This window comes from Gadus macrocephalus, chromosome 8, assembly GCF_031168955.1.
Source record: "Gadus macrocephalus chromosome 8, ASM3116895v1".
NCBI lineage: Eukaryota > Metazoa > Chordata > Actinopteri > Gadiformes > Gadidae > Gadus > Gadus macrocephalus.
In genome coordinates, this window is record NC_082389.1 from 22,989,691 (window position 1) to 23,009,857 (window position 20,167).

At 42.0% G+C, this 20,167-nt stretch overlaps 2 protein-coding genes and 2 long non-coding RNA genes across 6 annotated transcripts; 1 reads left to right on the plus strand and 3 right to left on the minus strand.

The window, feature by feature from the left end:
- Window positions 1-30: 30 nt before the first annotated feature.
- On the minus strand, window positions 31-2,998 carry LOC132463647 (uncharacterized). 2 transcript variants are annotated; one of them, XM_060059948.1, is made up of 4 exons: window positions 2,785-2,998; window positions 1,880-2,059; window positions 1,489-1,663; window positions 31-1,235 (listed from the first exon to the last, which is right to left on the minus strand). In XM_060059948.1, exons 1-4 carry the CDS (start codon window positions 2,849-2,851, stop codon window positions 608-610), a joined length of 1,050 nt encoding a protein of 349 aa, XP_059915931.1. In that variant the 5' UTR covers window positions 2,852-2,998; the 3' UTR covers window positions 31-607. The 2 variants fall into 2 exon arrangements, 1 of the variants encoding a protein (XP_059915931.1); XR_009527090.1 differs by lacking the exon at window positions 2,785-2,998 and having other exon boundaries at window positions 1,489-1,611; window positions 1,880-2,426.
- A 370-nt stretch (window positions 2,999-3,368) lies between these two features.
- Window positions 3,369-8,255, plus strand: b3gnt5b (UDP-GlcNAc:betaGal beta-1,3-N-acetylglucosaminyltransferase 5b). Of its 2 annotated transcripts, none has more exons than XM_060059947.1 (2): window positions 3,369-3,655; window positions 5,790-8,255. In XM_060059947.1, exon 2 carries the CDS (start codon window positions 6,033-6,035, stop codon window positions 7,218-7,220), a length of 1,188 nt encoding a protein of 395 aa, XP_059915930.1. In that variant the 5' UTR covers window positions 3,369-3,655; window positions 5,790-6,032; the 3' UTR covers window positions 7,221-8,255. The 2 variants fall into 2 exon arrangements, with proteins under 2 accessions (XP_059915930.1, XP_059915929.1); XM_060059946.1 differs by having other exon boundaries at window positions 3,370-3,659; window positions 5,792-8,255.
- Window positions 8,256-10,446: 2,191 nt separating this feature from the next.
- Window positions 10,447-13,180, minus strand: LOC132463649 (uncharacterized). The gene is made up of 3 exons (XR_009527092.1): window positions 12,478-13,180; window positions 12,122-12,277; window positions 10,447-11,669 (listed from the first exon to the last, which is right to left on the minus strand). It is a non-coding gene; the product is annotated as an uncharacterized LOC132463649 (long non-coding RNA).
- A 199-nt stretch (window positions 13,181-13,379) lies between these two features.
- LOC132463650 (uncharacterized) lies at window positions 13,380-18,586 on the minus strand. Its single transcript, XR_009527093.1, has 3 exons — window positions 18,434-18,586; window positions 14,908-14,938; window positions 13,380-13,485 (listed from the first exon to the last, which is right to left on the minus strand). It is a non-coding gene; the product is annotated as an uncharacterized LOC132463650 (long non-coding RNA).
- Between the last annotated feature and the right edge of the window lie 1,581 nt (window positions 18,587-20,167).

The window sequence follows — 20,167 nt, forward strand, 5'->3', positions numbered from 1 at the left end:
TGAGTGAGAAAAGTAGTCACAACAAACAAGTGAGAAGCAATCAAAAAGGTTTATTTTCTGTTGGCACACAAATTCATCACTCAAAGGGCACCACAGAATCTGGTACATTTGTTAGTCCACAACATACTCACAATTTTATCAAGATAAGTAACATCATTTTCTGTCTCTATATCTGTGAAAGTTATTGGCACAGTGTTTTGTAAGATAGTATATTTCTGACGAAGTACTCCTATGACTCTTTCAATGTGAATTCTTAAAGAGGCTAGAGATCTTGTATTCTCTATGTCAACAGGATCTAACTGTATTTTCCCACGAGTAAATGCTGGAATTTTTAATTCAGCCTGACACCTTTCAACAGACTCTTTCACCAGAAACCCCCTGTCTGCCAAAACAACATCTCCTGGGAGAATATTGGGTAAAAAATTACTGTGTTCTGTAATGAACTTATCACTGGTGCGACCTCCCCATCCAGTAGAAATGAAAGAAATTGTACCTTGAGGGCAAAAGGCAATTAAATATTTCATGGTGTGATGTGATTTGTATTTTGAGTAACACTGTGCACTGGGTCGCAATCTACTTGGTTTCTCTAGAAATATTTCAAAACAATCTATGATACAGTCTTCTCGTAGCCGCCATTTCTAAATACATATGGAAGAGATGTTCTTAGAGATTCTCTTTCAGGCCACACCACTAGACTTGGCACCAGTCTACAATAAATCAAATTAACACAGTGTTTGAAGTGTCTGGAGACAGTAGTTGGGTCAATGCCAAAATAAAAACCTAAAAAGTCAAATGTCAAGTTCATTCGCAGCTTCATCAAAGTCAACATGTATTGTTGAAAACATGTTATCGATGCCTTAAGTTTGAGAAATGGAGTCAAATATTGAAAGATGGTCATCAGACATGTATAGGTTGCTAACCCAGTGAGGACATTCACCTTTTTATCATCATTTTGCAAACTTATCTCTGTCAGGGTCTTCCTACTTATTTTGTCCCTTAACAACATATTTTCAGTTCTTAGAGCTTGGCATTCTAGCTCAAGAGACTTGATGCGCTTACTACAGGTTTCAGAGGTGCATGGTGGTGTTGCTGGATCAGGCTGGACAGGATCTTCATCACCTGAGTCTTCCAAAGGATCTGTGATGGGGGGCTCTATGACTTGGTCTTCTGTGATGGAGGGCTCTGTGGTTTGGTCTTCTGTTGCTGCATTGTTTTGGGGACAATCAGTTGATGCCCTGATGAAAACACAGAAGCAGCAAATGAAGTTATCATGCATACAATACTGATGACAATGACATGTTTACACGTTTACAGTTTGGGATGTTTCATGGAAATCACATGACATTATCCTTCATTAAATGACTGGTGTGATGTTTTTGTTTATAACCATATCATGGCAGTTACCTATTTGAACACCGATCACAAGTAGACCCAACATGAAAATAATCAATCAGACGGGGGCTTGATCTAACAACTAGTTTTACCCACCTTAGACGGGTGGCTTCTGCACATAGCTTTGCCTGCTCTATTTTCTGCAATTTCGCCTTCTGCCTCCTGTTGAACACCTCCAGTCTAGCTTTCCGTCTCCTCTTCTCTGGAGACGGAAGATAGCTAAAAAGCGATGGCACAAAGTCTGGACATAAAGGGTTGTCACTCTTTCTCCCTACAAAATAAAAAGGAATGTCAACACGGGTTTGTTTACCACTAGCTTACTACAAGCTAATTTGCTAACTGGGTAGGCTGCGCCAGAACCATATCTTGAAAAAGGGACGTCACTATGTCCGCTAGTTATAATAACTGGATGGTATGATTCAAGTACTTAGGTAAAATTAAACTGACCAGAAACTTTTTGTAACATTGTACTGTATTCGTCACCCACCTGATATGAAGTGTTCGCTGCACAACCGAAATCCAACGGCCGGCGGGTCCCACCTTTCACTGTTGTTCTGTTGGCTCCTGGCTCTTTTAATAGCACTTAACCACATTTCCCTCCTCGCTGCATCTTTTGGGATGCGATAAAACGAACATCCCTTCTTCTTCCCTCGTCTGTTTCGGCAACCTGGTGCACAACAGTTGTCAACCATCCTGTCAAGTGTCACTGTGTCACCGTGACAGCCAGTCAGTGGGTGTGTTCGAAACCGCGTACTTGCTTACTACTCCTACTAACTATGACGTCAAATTGAGTAAGCGAGAACTTAGTAAGCGAGTTTAGGTAAGCGAGTAGTATCCGAATGTCTTCTACTTCCGGAAAGATTTTGAGTAAGCATCGCTAGCTTACTAGACGTACTAAACTGCCCCAGAATGCACTGCGTCTATTCAAAAGAACAGTGGAAGCAATGGCGCTAAACGGGGAGCCGCAGCAGCAGTGCTTTTAATAATTGTTTAACAATTGTTTTAACATATCACCGCAAATCCTTAGGTTGAAGGTGTACTGTAACGTTAAATGTGACGTTTATATATTTATTTATAATGTTTATTAACGGCGCCCGGTCGGTAGGTTATTGACACGTCATTTGATTCACGTCATCTGAGGTGGTTAAGTAAGGACGGTCTTCTGAACGTCGATTACTCAAATGGATTACTCAATCATTATTTAAGGATTCGAGAAGTAAGCCAAATATTTTGTAGGTAGTAAGCAGTAAGCAAGTAGGCGGTTTCGAACACACCCAGTGCCTGCCAGATAACTGACGCGATTACTGCCAAAATGGCTACGCCTATCGTTTTTCGGCACGTGACCAGCAACTATGACGACAGGCGCAGGAACTCAATAGATAATTTTCTTACTGAAGAGTTGGCAACACTGCTGGTGGATTGCGGAAGTATGCACTGTTCCTGGTGGCTTGGGGTCCATGCTTGGGGCTTGGTGGCGATCATGGACATATGGCGATGTACACTTTTCGTACTCAACGGCAGCCACTCAGCTACGTAGCGGAAGAGGGCGGAGCCAGGCTGAGCCAAAGTCGGCGCATTTTCCAATAGCCTGCATTAATTGAGTCCTTTTGTAGTTGTTATAGCTTTGTATAGCTGCTAGGCGTAGAGAGTTCACCATTCGAAGCCGGATGTTTATTGAGGGGGAGGAGCCGCGGCGGCAGTCGTGATCGTAATTTCCGGTTAGTGCACCGCGGAATATTCGATTTCGAACAGCACTGACATCTGAAAATTAGCGCACTTAGTGAATGCGGATAGTGTACTTCGTTTAAGTGTACTCATGGAAATATGGATATCAGAACACGGCACTGGTGACTAAACAATGAGCAACCCAGCCCCTTCCCTTTCCACGCCCCTGCTTCCTCCTCCCTTCCTGACGAGAAAAAGACAGACAGACAGACAGACAGAGAGAGAGAGAGAGAGAGAGAGAGAGAGAGAGAGAGAGAGAGAGACAGGGAAAAGTCATTTGGAAGCAAGTTCTCGTTCCCAACGCACACACATATGCCCATACGCAAACTCAGGGCATTGCAAGTAGGCCTACACTTGCCGACAAACTTTCGAAACCACTCACAAACATGCCATCTTTACAGACAAACAAGGAATAATTGATATTGATCTCCGCCTCATCAAGACCGCAGATTGGACGAAGACTAAGAAGACCGTTCATCCCACAGGCTCTCCTCTCCCTGACGCTCGGATCCCCGGACCACAGACAACAGGTTAACGGGTGAGTGATCGAAGTCTTAACCCCCCTCTCTCCTCCTCCCTTTCCTCTCTCCTGTCCTCTCTCCGCTCCCCGTTCTCCATTCTCGCCCGTCTAGGCATACAAGTTGACTTGTGACTTTGGAAAAATGCTATGCGATTGGGGATCGTTCCTCTTTACTTTAAAAGGCTAGGAAGGGATGGGGGGTTGGTACAATATACACTAGAAGGCTTTTCAGGTTGGAGGTATTGATTGTTTGTTTAAAAGTAATGGGACTGATCCAACCAGTTTCTGGGACCACACAGCACCCTGCGCTCATATAGCCTGTACCCTTTATACAAGGAAACCTTTTAAATTGTGACCCAATTGGAAAGAAGAAATGATAGCATAGCGCTAAATTCAGTTCAGTTCTACGTGTGCTTCTACCGAAGCGAATGTTAAGTTGAAGTTCAGTGTTGAAAGTAGCCTGCCTCTCGGTGAGTAACAGTCAGGAGTTAATTCCTTCAAGAGAATATCAGGGTCACATTTTCAGAAATGTATATTACCTACTTCGCGTCATCAGCGGTGAAGCGTTAAATATGAAACATTTGACCCTATGGAAAGTGTTGCGCTTCAGAGTAGAACAAGGGAGGGTCAAATGACATGTTTAACATTGGTGTCAGTTGACCGTTAGCACCTGTTTCGTGAGGTGATGCGATCACCATCTTTCCCCCTTAAACCAATTGCCCAAACAGCTCTAAAAACGTACACGCTTTAAAATAGATTTCAACCTTGGCCTCCAACCCAGGCTGATCCAACGAGTTAACATGAAGATGGTATAGGATCAACAGGGTGGTATGGTGGCTAACCAACCAATCTCGTCATCCCTATCTTCTCTTGAAGGCAAAGTAAACAAACTCGATCATTGTCGACTCAAGCTTCAACCTAAAGTCCAAGACACTTTTTAACTCATGCTGTTAATTATTTAAAGTTTTTAAGTGCTTTACAATTTGCTTTCGTGCTACCACTTTATATCCGTACCATGATGAATATTGGCTGAACAACATTCTGCCCATCATGAAAGGATAGCATTGATGGAATCACCTGCATGTATTGGAGCATGTAGCACTGATGTGTCTTGACTATCCAATAGTATAGTCGGCTGTTATCTACCATGTTGCCTATACACCCATTTACAGCTTCTGAGATCCACACTGGTCAAAGACAAGAACATCCACACTGCTTTGGTCCCAGTCTGACTGGTGTCGATGGTTGGTCTATCGTTATGTATATCAGCAGTATTGTGCAAGAGTGTCATCGTTTGTGAGAACAAATGAGTGATTTCAACCTACAGCGGGGCCGACTGTGGATTACTCTGCTTATGAGTGATGATGTGAAGCAAAGGTTAGTAGGCAACCTATCTTGATCTCATTACGAAGCTGAGCAGAGAGAAATGGAGGGCTGGATACAGAAAAAAGAGAGAGAGAGAGAGAGATGGCGAGAGGAAGGGGAGTAGGATGGAAAAAGACGGAAAGAGAGAAAGAGACATTCTAAGCCAATGACCCCATTAGTGCCAAGCCACTCAGGGTGCGCTGGGAGTCCTAGGCACCAGGTCCACACCCCCCTAGTTTTTAGCCTAGGGCCTGGGCGGAAGCAGGCTATTCTCATTGTACTGTGGCCCCCGGAGCTATTCTGCCATCCTCCATTGAGTCCAAAAGCTTTCCATAGCTCTCAGCGATTTCATGGGCTGCGTACCTTTAAAGCCCTCTATTATGGCCTGCCCCTGCTGTGTTGGCTGTTGCATTCACTGCTCCCCCTGACTTTTGGCTCTCTCAGCTTATGCTGCGGCTGTGTCACGGTGTAACGCCCTACGAGTGGCGGGTCTCGGGTCGCATTGTTTAACCTCCACTCTTAAGCTGATTTTTTGGAATTATTGTTATCGGTACGGCTGATTCACTAATGTGCGTTTTTATGAAGTTGTGTTGAAATAGTTTTCAGCCTTTATTGATTACTTATTAATTGAAATGGTGAGATGAATTCAAATGACTGATTTGAAGTCACTTCCACTATGACAGTTGAAGTGTGGCTTGTCTGGCTATTGATACAGCCTGATAAGATATAGCTGTTTCCACTTTTAAATTTAATCCCCACTAAACATGCACTCTGTGTTCAATTTCAGAGCCATGGAAACGGAGGCTAATTAATTCAAGATGCACCCCCATCGGAGTGTAAACCAACAACCATCTACTGCCGCATGTGCCAAACTTATGATGGAATACTCAGAGAGCAGGCCGATTCACCACAATCGGCAACGCACACGCCGCGATTCACGCGTCACCGGGGTCATCATCCCTAATGCTGCCTCCAGGACCTGACAAGACCTATGCAGAGTGAGTGAGAGGAAAACCCAAAATATTCCAGGATGTTCATGAACTTTCGTAAGATGCGCAGGTGCCAGCGTGTGCAGTTGTTGACCATGTGCCTGGTGCTATCCCTTATGATGGTGTGCTGGGAACAGCTGGACCAAAGTCTGGTGAGCCACGTCAAGTCCTACTCATACCGCTTCCTGGACAACCGTTTCACCTTCATCAAAGACAGCTTCACCATTCCCCAGGAGGAGGCTCTGAGCTTTAGCAACTACCGCTACCTGCTGGACCACCAGGATAAGTGCGCCAACCAGGATGTCCTCCTCCTGCTGTTTGTCAAAACCTCTCCGGAGAACACCAAGAGGCGCAAGGCAATCCGTTCCACCTGGGGCAACGAGAGCTACATCTTCCAAACCCTCGGGGCTGACGTGAAGGTGGTCTTTGTGCTAGGGGCCCCCGGGACCACCCTAGGAGGGTCTTTTGGGACCAAAGAAGCGGGGTCTTTCGCGACCAAAAGCCACAAAGCCATAGTCCAGGACAAGCTCGTCAAAGAGGACAGACTCAATGGAGATTTGATCCAGCAAGACTTCGCAGACACATTTCACAATCTGACCCTGAAGCTCATCCAGCAGTTTCACTGGGCGCACACCCGCTGCGCCCAAGCCCGGTTCGTCATGACTGCCGACGACGACATCTTCGTTCACATGCCCAACCTGGTAGGCTACCTGCAGGAAAAGGCAAGAAAAGAGGTCAAAGACTTTTGGATCGGCCGCGTGCACCGGGGGGCCCCGCCGATTCGTGACAAGGATAGCAAGTACTATGTGCCCTACGAGATGTACCCGTGGCCCACCTACCCAGACTACACAGCAGGGGCCGGGTATGTGGTCTCCAGGGATGTGGCGGAGAAGATCTATCAGGCCACTCTCAAACTCAATGCCACCATCTACATAGATGACGTGTTCATGGGGATATGCGCCCACTCCATGGGCGTTTCCCCACAGGAACATTTGTACTTCTCAGGGGAAGGCAAGGCACCCTATCACGTGTGCATCTACGATCAAATGATGACGTCCCATGGTCACATAGAGGACATCTATGATCTGTGGAAGGTAGCGACAGACCCCCTGGTTAAGCAGAGGACCTCTGGGTTTCTAGGGAGGATGTATTGCACGGCAGCCAAACTGGCTCTCCTTTGTAGACCTTACTTTTTCAATACATATCCATGCAAGGGAGCCTTTGCCTGACAACTCCATTTAGTGTGTGCAAGTCTGCATTTTTGCGCTCGTGTGTGTGCATTTGTTTGTTTCAAAAATAAACTGTTGAGTAGGCTTTTTATTCTTCACAAGGAGAAAAGTAGGACAGACAAGAGTGTAAACATTACTTTGTCCACAATGAAATAGGGATACTTTATGTGAGTACTGGGTGACTACAGCTCTGAAGGTGAAAATACATTCTGTGTTGTTAGCGGGAAATAGCTCACTCATACAGCATCAAGAGGCTGCTGATGGCGGATTATAATAATGAACAGGTGTTTCTAGCAAAACAATGCTGTGCATGTTTTATTTTAGATTGGTGTTATTCAACACATAAACATAAGTGCTTAGGTGTTTTTGTTCTCTGGCCTTCGTTTGTTGGCTCATGTATTTATGAATAAGGAAGTTTGTTCAAGGCGATATGTTTGTATGTGATTCAAACAAACATTTCCTTAAATAGTAACTAGCCGATTGTCGGCATGAAAAAACTTGTTCATTTCAACAACAATTGTTAAAAGAGCACTGAAAAACCCTTGAGGGGGAAGTATGTTGGGGAACTAAATGCAAACGTGTTGTGTTGAAACCGTTACATCACATCTTGTTTTGTCTATTTCCTGACCATAGCCAAACTTTCAGCTAAGTATTTACCAGTCTTTAGCTGTCAATACTGTAGAGGATAATGGTAGTGACTGCATTATATAGCGCTTTTTAGACAAGCGGCCACCGAAAGGGCTTTACAATTATTGCCTCTCATTTATACACACATTCATAATCCGACAACGGTGTATCAGCAGAATTTTTCATAAATATAAAGGTGTATATATTATTAATATATATTGTATAAAGATAAGACGTCTCTAAATTGTGACATGATGAACTAAGTCACTCATTACTCACCAGCCATGACTTTTTTTTTCTGCTGACAAAAGGCGTTATTTCACCAGAACAATCTTCGGTTTATCTTCCTATGATCTATATTGTTAACAGGCTCCTTTTTGTAGAAAATAAAATGTATTTGTAAGCTTATATGGCTTTTAACCTTTCTTAACCTTGTTTGCCCCTTGCAAAATCCTTGCTTGCACCCAACCACAATTTGAATGGGCGAAAGAGTCAATATCATCTTTTTATTGCAATGATAGAAAATACAGCGTCTGCTAAATGTCCTAAAAGTAAATGGTAATGGACGGGACAAAGAGTAAACATTGGTTGGCAAGGTATTTCAAGTATTGGAACATACAAATTTGGGTAGTTACGTACAATGAACGATACAATTATACAAAGATATGGTATAAACATGCTTAATTTTAAGGATGAGAAAACATTTCAAACAGAAAAATCTCAATCTTAACAATTGTTTAACGTGTGACGCCAATTGTGTCTGACAAATACAATACAAACTTTATTTATATAGCACCTTTTGTGCAAAGTTGCAATACAAGGTGCTTAACTGTACAGTTAGAAAAATACAGCAGTACAATTCTAATAAAATAATAGTAAAACTATAGTATAATTTTTTTTGTTCTAACATACTAAGAATTCTGACTTTTCTCAGAATTCTGACATTAATCTCAGAATTCTGATTTATTCTCTCAGAATTCTGAGATAAAAGTCCGAAATCTGAGAAAAAAGTCAGAATTTTGAGAATAAAGTCAGAACAAAAAAAATGATATCGTTTTCAGGGCAAAAGGAATAAACAAAAAATCAGCATTTTATTTGTGTTTTGTGTGTTGGTTTTTTAAACCCGAAACAGAAAAACAAAAATAGATACATTTATAGTTATAGGCTACACCAGAAGGCAGAACGCAGCGAAGAAAAAAGAGCCAACCACCTAAACCAGCAATAGACTGTCTAATTATATTTAGCCTTACACTGTAAAAAGAAAATAGTTGGATCAACTTAATTGAATTACTTCAATTGGTAACACGTAAATGAATTAAGTTTATTCAAATAAAAATAGCAAGTTCGACTAACCCAATTGTTTTAAGTCGGATCAAATGACTAAAATGTTAGTTTTCAAATAAACAATTTGCATCAATCAAACTTAAAATTAATGCACAACAAATTAAAATTTCCTTTTTTTCCAACTCAATTATTTGCTATATCCTAAAGTAAGATACTGCTTCCTTAGAACCCAATATTCTGACTTGAGGTTAAGAATATTTTTAAAGTAACCTTAATGTAAAATGTAAGTTTACTCAACATAATTGAAATACTTTCTTACAATTAAAATTTTAAGTTGGCTTTCAAAAAAAGATCACATTTTCAATTCTTTTTTTTTTTTTAAATACTTTATTATATGAAAGTATAAAACACAACATGCCGATATCTTCCAACACATTTCACATTAAATGCATACAGGTAAAATTTACAGTTTATACTACAAAAATATTTTTGTCATTTTCAATTGCTTAACCATTCCTGTAACTGCATGCATTGGGTTAGCTTAACCATATAGAACACCTCTATAGAACACCAAAAAAATAATCCTATTATAGTTATTATAACGCAATTTTATCATATATTTTGAAAATACATTTGAATGATGGATGACACTAACAGTAACACCTCAGTAAGGTATTTGAGCTCTAAGCATTAACAGATTGTATTTTTTGTTATTTTGAAAACACATGGAAACATGAACAGAAAATGAAGAAAACTCTTCTACGATAAACCTGCAACAAAATCAATGTGTATCATCTTTTGGTTTGAAGAATATTTGTCTCTTTAAACACAAAGGCAAAAAAACCATAAGAGGCTCGAGTTTCACAGGCCCCATGTCTTAAAGGATAAATCTGGTGTAAAATGGATCTGGGATGTTTAATATGATAACGAGATGGTATGTCCGTTTGGGAGCAAAATAGCGCATCTAGACGCATTCTTAAGTTTTTAGCCCACGCTATAAACTTGGAATCATGGGGGGATCGTCTCATGGTAAAAACGAAATCGCTATTTAAAAGGCTAGAAGTAGCCCGACACTTCTTTGGTAGTATTATAAGGGTCTTAAAATATAAAAAGAGGCATTGATAACTTTGTAAGTGTACAGTTTGTTTATTAAAAATGACATTTTATACACACTTAATACCATCAGTAGTTCACCCGTCGACGCCATTTTGTATTTAAGACTCGATAGGTCGATTGACGAACACAGAGCTTGTGACATCCGTGAACAATACGCATGCTCCATGTTCGCCAAGATACTTAGTCTTAAATACAAAATGGCGTCGAAAGATGAACTACTGATGGTATTGTGTGTATAAAATGTCATTTTTAATAAACAATCTGTACACTTACAAAGTTATCAGTGCCTTGTTTTATATTTTAAGACCCTTATTATACTACCAAAGAAGTGTCGGGCTACCTCTAGCCTTTTAAGTGGTTTAAAATAGCGATTTCATTTTTACCATGAGACGATGCCCCCATGATTCCAAGTTTATAGCGTGGATTCTACCGATGGTAGAATCGGCTGAAAACAGCCAACTTAAGAATGCGTCTACATGCGTTTTTTCACCCAAACGAACATACCATCTCGTTATCATATTAAACATATCCCAGATCCATTTTACACCGGATTTATCCTTTAACATTGTTCTTCCCTAGGCCATTTTTGGGTCCAGAAAAGGAATCAATTGTGATGTGTGTCATTACTGCGAGCTTTGAAGTCTGCCATACAGATTTTGGACTTTGGGAGACATCTTGTGTTGCTCAAGGTGCATGATGATTTTCTGGAGCACTTCGAAAGTAAAACGAAGGGGTTTGGGATAAGCAAGGTTAAGTGCATATAGCAAACCTAGAAGCAGGGCACAAGCTGAGGCAACTGAAGTCAGTCCATGCAACACCTTCACGCCCTCGATGACAATGCCTATGTCTTCAGGTGGCTCCTGCGGTCCTTCCCCGTCCTTTCGAATGACAAACACTGCCACAGTGAGATTCTCCAGATCCCTTTGAATGTCCTCTGGTCCAGAGTCCTGAAGTACATGACACAAAACATCACTGTCATCACTTTGCACTTTTATTCACGCCTCGCAGTAAAAGACAACTGCAAAATCACATCGACTTCATTTCACTGAATAGTGCTTTATGGATTGGAGCCCTTTATAGGCTCAGCCACACATCTCATTATTGGCCAAGCCTGGTATCATGACAGGGTCAAGTACTTTGTGTCTTGATGTTTTGCAGGACTCCGACCTTTTCACCAGTAGCTCTACGCAAGAATCACTACATATATTATAAATACAACATGTAGTCAATCCAAACAGGTTTCAGTAATTATAGTTGACAAAATTGTCTATGTTTTACAGGATAAAAATGATGAGATGAGCTGAAATGCAAATTGCTGTAGAAACGTACACGATATTCCTTGATCAGGTCATCTGCATCCTCGCCGAGGAAGATGATGAGGGCTTTCAGGACACACTCCCTTCGAAGATGAATGTCCTCAGTCTAGGACAATAAAATCTTGATTAATTTAATCTTCAAAATCTCTGAAGACAGGTCAGGGCTCCAGACTAACTTTTTTCACTAGGAGCACTGTGGCCCCTAACTGAAAATGTATAAATCTAAACGGTTCTGGATCTTCACAGCAACCTCTCTTCTGCTCCTTATAGTCACTGACGTCTTGTTTACATCCCATGCGGTTTCCTACTGGTATGCATTTGGTTCTAAAATAACACGTGCCAGAAATAACGAGCATAACATAACTTGGTAAATAAACAACAGGAGCGTGTAGTGATTAGTTTAGTTCATCTTCTTTGCTGCCAGCGGAGGCACGCTTATTGCTCCCCTTAGCTACCGGCGCTAAGCTAATCCGGATGATGCATCTTTAATAGATAGGGGTACTGTGACACCCTCTAAGCAACCAAGGAAACTTGTTACTTTTGATGCTCTAGATGTACCTGGTCCAAAATGTCCATGATGTCAGCATTCTTTTGGCGTGTTGATCCACCTTTGGCACGGATGACTCTGATTAGCTGACTTGAGTGGATGTCTAACTGGGCGAAGAACTTATCCTCAAGAGGAACAGCCATGAGCCTCAGGAACTCTGCATTGATCTAAAACAAATGACAGTGAATAAATAAAAAGGAAATGCAAATTACCTCACATACAATCTCAGTTTTAACAACGTAAACACTGAAGCCTGCATACACAACAGGCAAAATGTCAATGCACCGAAAAGTTTAACTGAATATGTAAATTCTGTCAATAAACAATGTTCAATTCAAGAGTCATTTCAGTTCCATTGTTACCATACCTCTTTCTGATGGAACAAGGCAGACCACCGGTCTTTAATGTCTTGAATGCTGGGTTCTTGGTTGACCACCTCTTGTCGTCTGTAGGCAAACGTGCAAGCCATTTTGTCCGTGATTACCCTTTCATTGTTCCTTATCTTGACATCTGTCAGAAGTTCTATTCTCTCTTTTTCCATGCTGTCCTGAGTTTCTCCAGTAGGGAAGGATGGATAGAAGTTGGCTTTGGCTCGTTTTGGCCTCTTCACCTTTTTAGCAGGGAAAGCATCCATCGTTGATTTCGATCTCAGGGAATTTACTGACAGCTCTGGACACCCCAGCACTTTGAGTTGAGTCCGGTAGTTTCCCATTTTGTACTTCAGTCGCTGTTTCCAGCCGTAGCAGCCATTGAATGAGCCAGGCTCTTTTAAACAAGGGTGCTTTTTGATTAAGGCCTCTGCAACTGTGCAGAAATGTGCATCCTCCGGGTAGGCCTTATATCGGTAAATTTCTTCAACTACTCTATTCAAGATATCAGATTTTATTCGGGAGCTCAAGGTCAAAAACTTGTTTCCAACCTGGCACTCAGAATTACCTTTCACTAACTGCAACTCTGTGTCGTAGGAAAATTGAGGAATTGGAAATTCCTCTGGCCACTGCTTGGTTCGAGATGACAGAGACTCAGGGGATGAAAGCAGTATAGTGTCGTTTGATGCCAGTGAAACACAGTCATCCGACTCGGAAGAAACAGAAGCAGAGGCTGCAGTGGCACTGATCAACGTTGTTTGCTGGATGACCTTGATTGTCCCCAAATCCTGGAGTTCAGCAGTAGAGTTCAGATTGAAAAAGTCATTGCCAAAATCTTGGTCCATGTACTGCAGTTTCAAGCTGCACTTTAATCCGAACGTACTCTTTATCGTGCCGATGAGGTCATCTAGTGACTCTGGTATTCCATTGGGAAGTGTCAGTTTTTCAATGTTGTTGTCCCCCAAAATCACTTTAAGTCTGGCAGTTGTGGAATGAGCCATGGCAGTCTGAAAAGAGAGCAAAAGCACAATAAGGTGTGAGGCAAATAAAAAAATACTGAACTATCCCTTTTTAATCAATACATTTTTTTATAATTGATGTCCTGTAATTTACCTTCTGTAAGTGGACCACATTTGGCTTTCGGTATGAAAAATAAAATGTATTGAGAACAAAATAAAACAAGATTACATGGAGAGGGCTCATCCTTTAAACATGGATATATCTTTTCAATGTGACAAGACGCATCCCTCCAATTTTGTAGTCTGCCAGTGGGTATGTATCATGTAGTTCTTGTGGCTCAATAAGATCCACTTTCTCGACTGGGGATGGTTTGAGATCAAAAGCTCTATAGTGTTCAATATACCATCCAATGAGCTTCTTCACAATGAAGATCAACTTGTCCTGCAGTATCACCATTTGGATGATTTCACCAAACTCTGGCAGTCCTCCTAGTGAGCCTTGGATCAAGATCATTCCACACTTGTAGTTTAGTCCATCATATGTCACGCTTTTGGCCAAGCCCACTGTGTCCATATCTGAAGACATCCGTCTCAGAGCATTTGAAATGTCCTTGTTAAGAACATCGATGTGTACAGTGGAAACATTTGTCACTTCCAATAGAGGTCTGGTAAAGCTACATGCATGCAAATGATGGGCAATCTGATACTGATGTCTCTCTGAAAGGGAAAGTAGCACATTTTTGAAGCACCTGATATTCCTGGCAACTCTTTTAAAAAAGCTATGCTTTGCTTCAAAACGCATCGTCCATAGGGAAACTAGTGGACCAAACTGTTGGATCAAATATGGGTAATGCTCTAAGAAATTGTGTTTTGGTTTAAGGTGACAGTCTGGGAAAACCTCTTGGAATCTAATTCTGTGCTCAGAGATCTTAAAATCAAGATATGCAATGGAGTCCTGGGTTTGAATGGGACTGACGACCAGATCAACAATGTCCTTCATGCAAATTAATATTTATTCACACGGACTGCGTAAAAGGTGATCGTTGTAAATGGTATGATAAATATGAAACTGCATTCCTATCTGACTGAGGCATCAAAGACAGCAACAGTGTAAATGTAGTTTGTAATAGCCTACCATTCACCTTAATATAAATGACAATAAATTCCACAACATGCAGGTATTGTTTAAATATTACAGAACATATTTCAATAGTTTTTTGGCAATAACATATCTCTGTATTCATGATGCTGAATTGTTTTTTTTAAGAGGATTGAGAAACTGTGCCTTAAGGGATACAGTTATCAAGTCTGGCTTAAGGGAAATACACACATGCCCATTGGAAGTAATTTGCACTCCACCTTAACTGTTGAAATTGATTTCGGTTCAGATGGTATGACCAAACATTTCATGACATTAAAGCCATAAAAAAATCACTGTCTTTAGCACTCTAATTCTGCAGTTTAACTTACCTTTGGGTAGTTTGATGAGTTGTGTCCAGGGCTGATGTAACCACCACCAATCAGGGAAAGAATCATGAAGAGCAAATAGAAAATGAATTAATATTAAGGGAGTGGTGATGTTTCAATTCAGTGTTGAGCTTGACAATCAGGTTAATTTCCGCAAATGTGGGAAAGAGGGAGAAAACAATGCAACATGAGCAGCCAGCCAATGTAGTTGGCCCGAAGCTCTGCTTCAGGGCTTCGTCATTCAGTACGTTAACATGCACATTTTAATCCGATTACAGCCATAGTTCGACTCTGCTCCTCAATTGGACAACTGCAATTGTCCGAGTGAGAAATTCGATTCATGTCATTTCTCCGATGCTAGCCCACAAGTCCGACGTCCCTTATAGGGGTTAACCACATTGACCGTAAAATAAATGCCTTTAAGTATCCACGCTGATGTGCAAATAAGCAGCATAACCAGTAAACTACATGACTTGTGTGCGTTTACTTTCAGTAACGGTATTACACCACAAGACTACCTCGCACAAGGTTACTAACCAAAGGTTTACTCCAACTCTCCGCTAGCAAACTGACAAAAATGCTAAAAGGAATAGCAGCAGAGCAGTGGTGTTGTTTAATTAGCGGCCGGATTCACCACTGTGCTTCATGAGAACGAAATGCACCCTCTCTCGTCGCCTGTGTCTCACTAAATACGTTAACGGAGACGATGGCGGCAATAAAACACCCACCCCCACACACATCTTAACAGAACTGCGCAGCACAGTTGCAAACACATGTAAGCCTAAATGTATCTGTGTTAATGTGCAAATAAGCAGCTTAACCAGTACACAGTATGACATACATAAACTTAAGACTACTTTCAGTAACAATATTACACCAGGAGAGCCCCGCGTGGAAGTTACTTGCACATGTCATTAATTTAGAAAAATGCTAAATGAAATAGCAGCAGAGCGCTGCTGCTACTGATCTTTTAATAGCAAAACGATCACTATAATTTTTAATGCCACATTACCTTTAGCACACCAGTGGTTTGAACATATGGTTAACACATTTCACAAAATCCGTTAAATGCATCGAACATGTTAAGCTAACCTAAAGTTAGCATGACTTAACTAGGGGGCCTGCCCGTAATTCCGACAACTCATTGCTCCGACGTCTCAATGGTCCGAAATATTTCCCATTGGAAAGGCGCATTAGGCCGACGGTTATGTAGGCCTATTCGGCATATTGAACCGTCGGCCTATAATGTGCCAGACCGGACAGAAGAACACAACACAAACAGCATGAAATGGCACCACTAGTCACATTCACTCATGGCAAAGGAGCACTTGACAGCGCGTCGGCAATGACATTATCCACCCCTTTGATATGCCAAATATCAAGATCATATCCCTGCAGAAACTAAACCCATCTCATCAACCCCTGATTCGGACACCGCAATGACCTTAAAAAGGTCAGAAGATTATGATCTGTGTAAACCACAAGGGCCGCACCTCCTCCCACATACCGACCAACTCATCTCCATACCAACCAACTCATCTCCATACCAACCAACTCATCTCCATACCAACCAACTCATCTCCATACCAACCAACTCATCTCCATACCGACCAACCATCCCTTTTCCATACCAACCAACTCTTCACAATACCTGGTGCCTAGCCTTTAATGCAGGGCAATCTGCCTTCCAATGTCCCTCCTCGTGACAATAGTTACAGCTTCTACTGCTGTCAAAACTGCTCCGTGAGTGAGACTCGGATCTAAGCATGCCAGACTTCCCGGAACGCATCTGGTCAGCCCCCGGAACGCATCTGGTCAGCCGCCGCAACACCTCGCCTGTTTCCACCCCAGCCAGAATCATTGCGGCCGGGTGTGCGCTCTCACATCGCCCTTATGGAGCAGCACGTACTCATCTGCTGACACAGCCGCTTCTGCAGCAGAGGCAACCTTCCGTTCACTAATGTAGGTCGCAATCAAACCAGGTAGCGTATTCTTAAACTGCTCCAAAATTACTAACTCACACAACTCATCAAAAGCAGATATATCAAGCGCAGCCAACCAACGTTTAAAATGGGTAGTTAAATCCCGAACAAATTCAACATTGGTCTGGCCACTTTCCCTTTCCCAAGCCCGAAAACGTTGGCGATATGCTTCAGTCACAAGCTCATAAGCCTTCAGCACTGCAGATTTTATTTTAACGTAACTACTGCCATCAGCCGCGCTCATAGACGAATATGCCCCCTGCGCCTTACCCGTGAGGACGCACTGGAGCAGCAGAGCACAGTCCTCATCAGACCAACCCCTCGCCGCGGAAACACGCTCAAAAACGCTTCACATTCAGCCATCTCAAAACCACCCACTAGGACCAAGCAAAACACACCGTTATGCCCGAACCGGACCAGCAAGACAGCGAAGTGTCCCCGTGCGCACTAAGAGGATGCCAGTTTGGAGTTTCCCCGCTAACTAAACATCAACCCCCTAACTAAACTCCCGGCTAGTCTTCATGCAGCGGGCAGTGGCGGGTACTTATGCACTAGAGACCGCTGACCCGGGAAAGCGACTAGCAAGCCAGCAACTCCCCCGAAATCACGGACATGCTCCCAAGACAATGCTTTAACCACTATGCCGCCACAACACTACCACGACCCCCGCAACGAACCCAAAGGGGAACGCCGCTATGCCTACCAGGGAAAACTCCGCACCGCACTAAGACCCACACGCTGAGGACAACACTTGTCAACCGGCTTTTGTTAATGGCATAAATTAAATGAGCGACCCAGATACTCACCCTGATCCGTCAGCCCATATGCACCATGAACTCTCCCCTTAATTACGGAAAAACACTCGCAAAATGAGCAACAACCGTTTTACCCTTAAGGCAAACAAACAAAGGCCAAACAAAATCTACACTCAACTATTGCGCAAACCGAATGGACGAGCCCCCATTTGTCACAACCCGGCTCAACGGCGATGACAAAAACGGGAGAGACGGTGCATTTACCAATATAAAATAAAGGTTTATTTCCGTACAAAACATAACTAAACAAAACTGCCAACGAAAACCCCAAAAGGTGTGGACGCCTGCAAGGAGCCAAGGAGTAGCGCCCACAACAGGCAATCAGCTGCTCTTTTATTCGGCTGGAGCACCGGTCCCAGGTGCTCCAGATCCAGCTGATGTCATCAGCTGATCACCTTAATGAAGATAGGTAGTCAATAAGTAGGCGGGGTCGTCACACTCTTGTTTGACTTATCGGACAAACGGCCCTTCGGAACAATGGGTTAAGTTTTCGTAAAATTGAACCGTCGGCATTAGTGGCATGTCGATCTAATGGGAAATATTTCGGACCATTGAGACGTCGGAACAATGAGTCGTCGGAATTAAGGCATGGCACCTTAACAAGCTGGTCCGGTCCAGTTCGTTAACTAAAGTTAACCCTTAAGACGTACATTTTTTGACCCATACAGGCAGAACATTTGTTATCTGACAAATAAAATTGGTAAAACATGACTTTGTCTACATTAAACGTACCGTTTTTCAGAGTGACCTTGACCGCGTGGATGATGAGATTGACGAGGAGAAAAAATGTCAGCTTCAGCTACAGAAATCTGGCTGGAAAAGACGTTGACGTTCAACAAATAAACGTCTACGTCATGACGTTAGACAGGGAAACCTAATTTAAGCGCTTTCATTTGCATAAGAAAAGCAGGTCAATGTAATAAAGTACAATTTCAATTTGATATAATACACAAAAGTACAGTGCCGTCGCTAAAGCAGAAATCTGAATCAAACTTATTCAAAACTGCTTTACTTCAACTTTTCAAAAATATACTTTTTAGAGTGTAGTTATGGCCGCACTTGAACCTTATGGTGATTTTATTCGTGAACTATTTGACACTGGAATGACACACGACGCGATCAGTACCGCTCTAAAGCAATCTGGTGCCCCGAAGTGCTCCGTTATGACGGTGAGGAGGTTCTGTGTGGAGCACGACCTTCGAAGAAGAAATCTAGTTTCAGATTTAGTTTCAGATCGTCCACTCGCAGACTCGCGTCGGTTGCCATGGCGCCGACGCGAGTAGGACGCTTATCCAGTAGCTCCGTGCGTGTTGCGTTGTTTTTAGTAATTTAAGTAATTTAAGTGTGTTTTTGTAAACTTTTAACTCTTTTATAAACTATTTATATGTGTAGATCTATATATATATATATTATATGGATAGGGAGAAACTGCTTTCACTCCAAACAATGGGACGTAACGGCTTTTTCCGTCGGTAGTGTCACCGCCGTTTGTCTGGCGCTGGAACAGCAGATGATACGAAGGATGGACGGAGAGTCAGTCAACCTATTGGAACCCAATACGGGGATGGCAATTTATACCCTTTATGGGGATCCGCAATTTAAATACAAGGATAGATCGTAATAATATAATCAGCACAAATCTATATCTATATGGTGATATGTATCAAATTGTGTGAGTGTTTAAATATGGTCGCTAGTGTTTACATGATGTGGTCGATAGTGTTTGAATATGGTCGATAGTGTTTGGGTGTGGTCGATAGTGTTTAAATGTGGGCGATAGGGTTTAAATGTGGTCGATAGTGTTTAAATGTGGGCGATAGGGTTTAAATGTGGTCGATAGTGTTTGAATGTGGTCGATAGCGTGTAAATATGGTTGATAGTGTTTAAATATGGTCGATAGTGTTTGAATGTGGTCGATAGTGTTTAAATGTGGTCAATAGTGTTTAAATATGGTTGATAGTGTTTAAATATGGTCTATAGTGTTTAAATGTGGGCGATAGTGTTTAAATGTGGTCGATAGTGTTTGAATGTGGTCGATAGTGTTTAAATATGGTTGATAGGGTTTAAATGTGGTCGATAGGGTTTAAATGTGGTCGATAGTGTTTAAATATGGTCGATAGTGTTTAAATGTGGTCGATAGGGTTTAAATATGGTCGATAGTTTAAATGTGGTCGATAGTGTTTGAATATGGTCGATAGGGTTTAAATGTGGTCGATAGGGTTTAAATGTGGTCGAGAGGGGTTTACATGTTTAAATGTGGTCGATAGTGTTTGAGTGTGGTCGCTAGTGTTTACATGTGGTCGATAGTGTGTAGGTGTGGGCGAGAGTGTTTAAATGTGGTCGATGGTGTTTGGATGTGGTCGATAGTGTTTAAATGTGGTCGATAGGGTTTACATGTTTAAATGTGGTCGAGTGTTTAATTGTGGTCGATAGTGTTTAATTGTGGTCGATAGGGTTTACATGTTT

Coding starts and splice junctions, on each gene's coding strand:
- b3gnt5b (XM_060059947.1), top strand. CDS start 6,033: ATGTTCATGAACTTTCGTAAGATGCGCAGGTGCCAGCGTGTGCAGTTG.
- LOC132463647 (XM_060059948.1), bottom strand. CDS start 2,851: ATGGACCCCAAGCCACCAGGAACAGTGCATACTTCCGCAATCCACCAG. Junction 2,060..2,784: donor GCAGTGTTGCCAACTCTTCA/GTAAGAAAATTA, acceptor GTTGTGCACCAG/GTTGCCGAAACAGACGAGGG. Junction 1,664..1,879: donor CAGCGAACACTTCATATCAG/GTGGGTGACGAA, acceptor TTTATTTTGTAG/GGAGAAAGAGTGACAACCCT.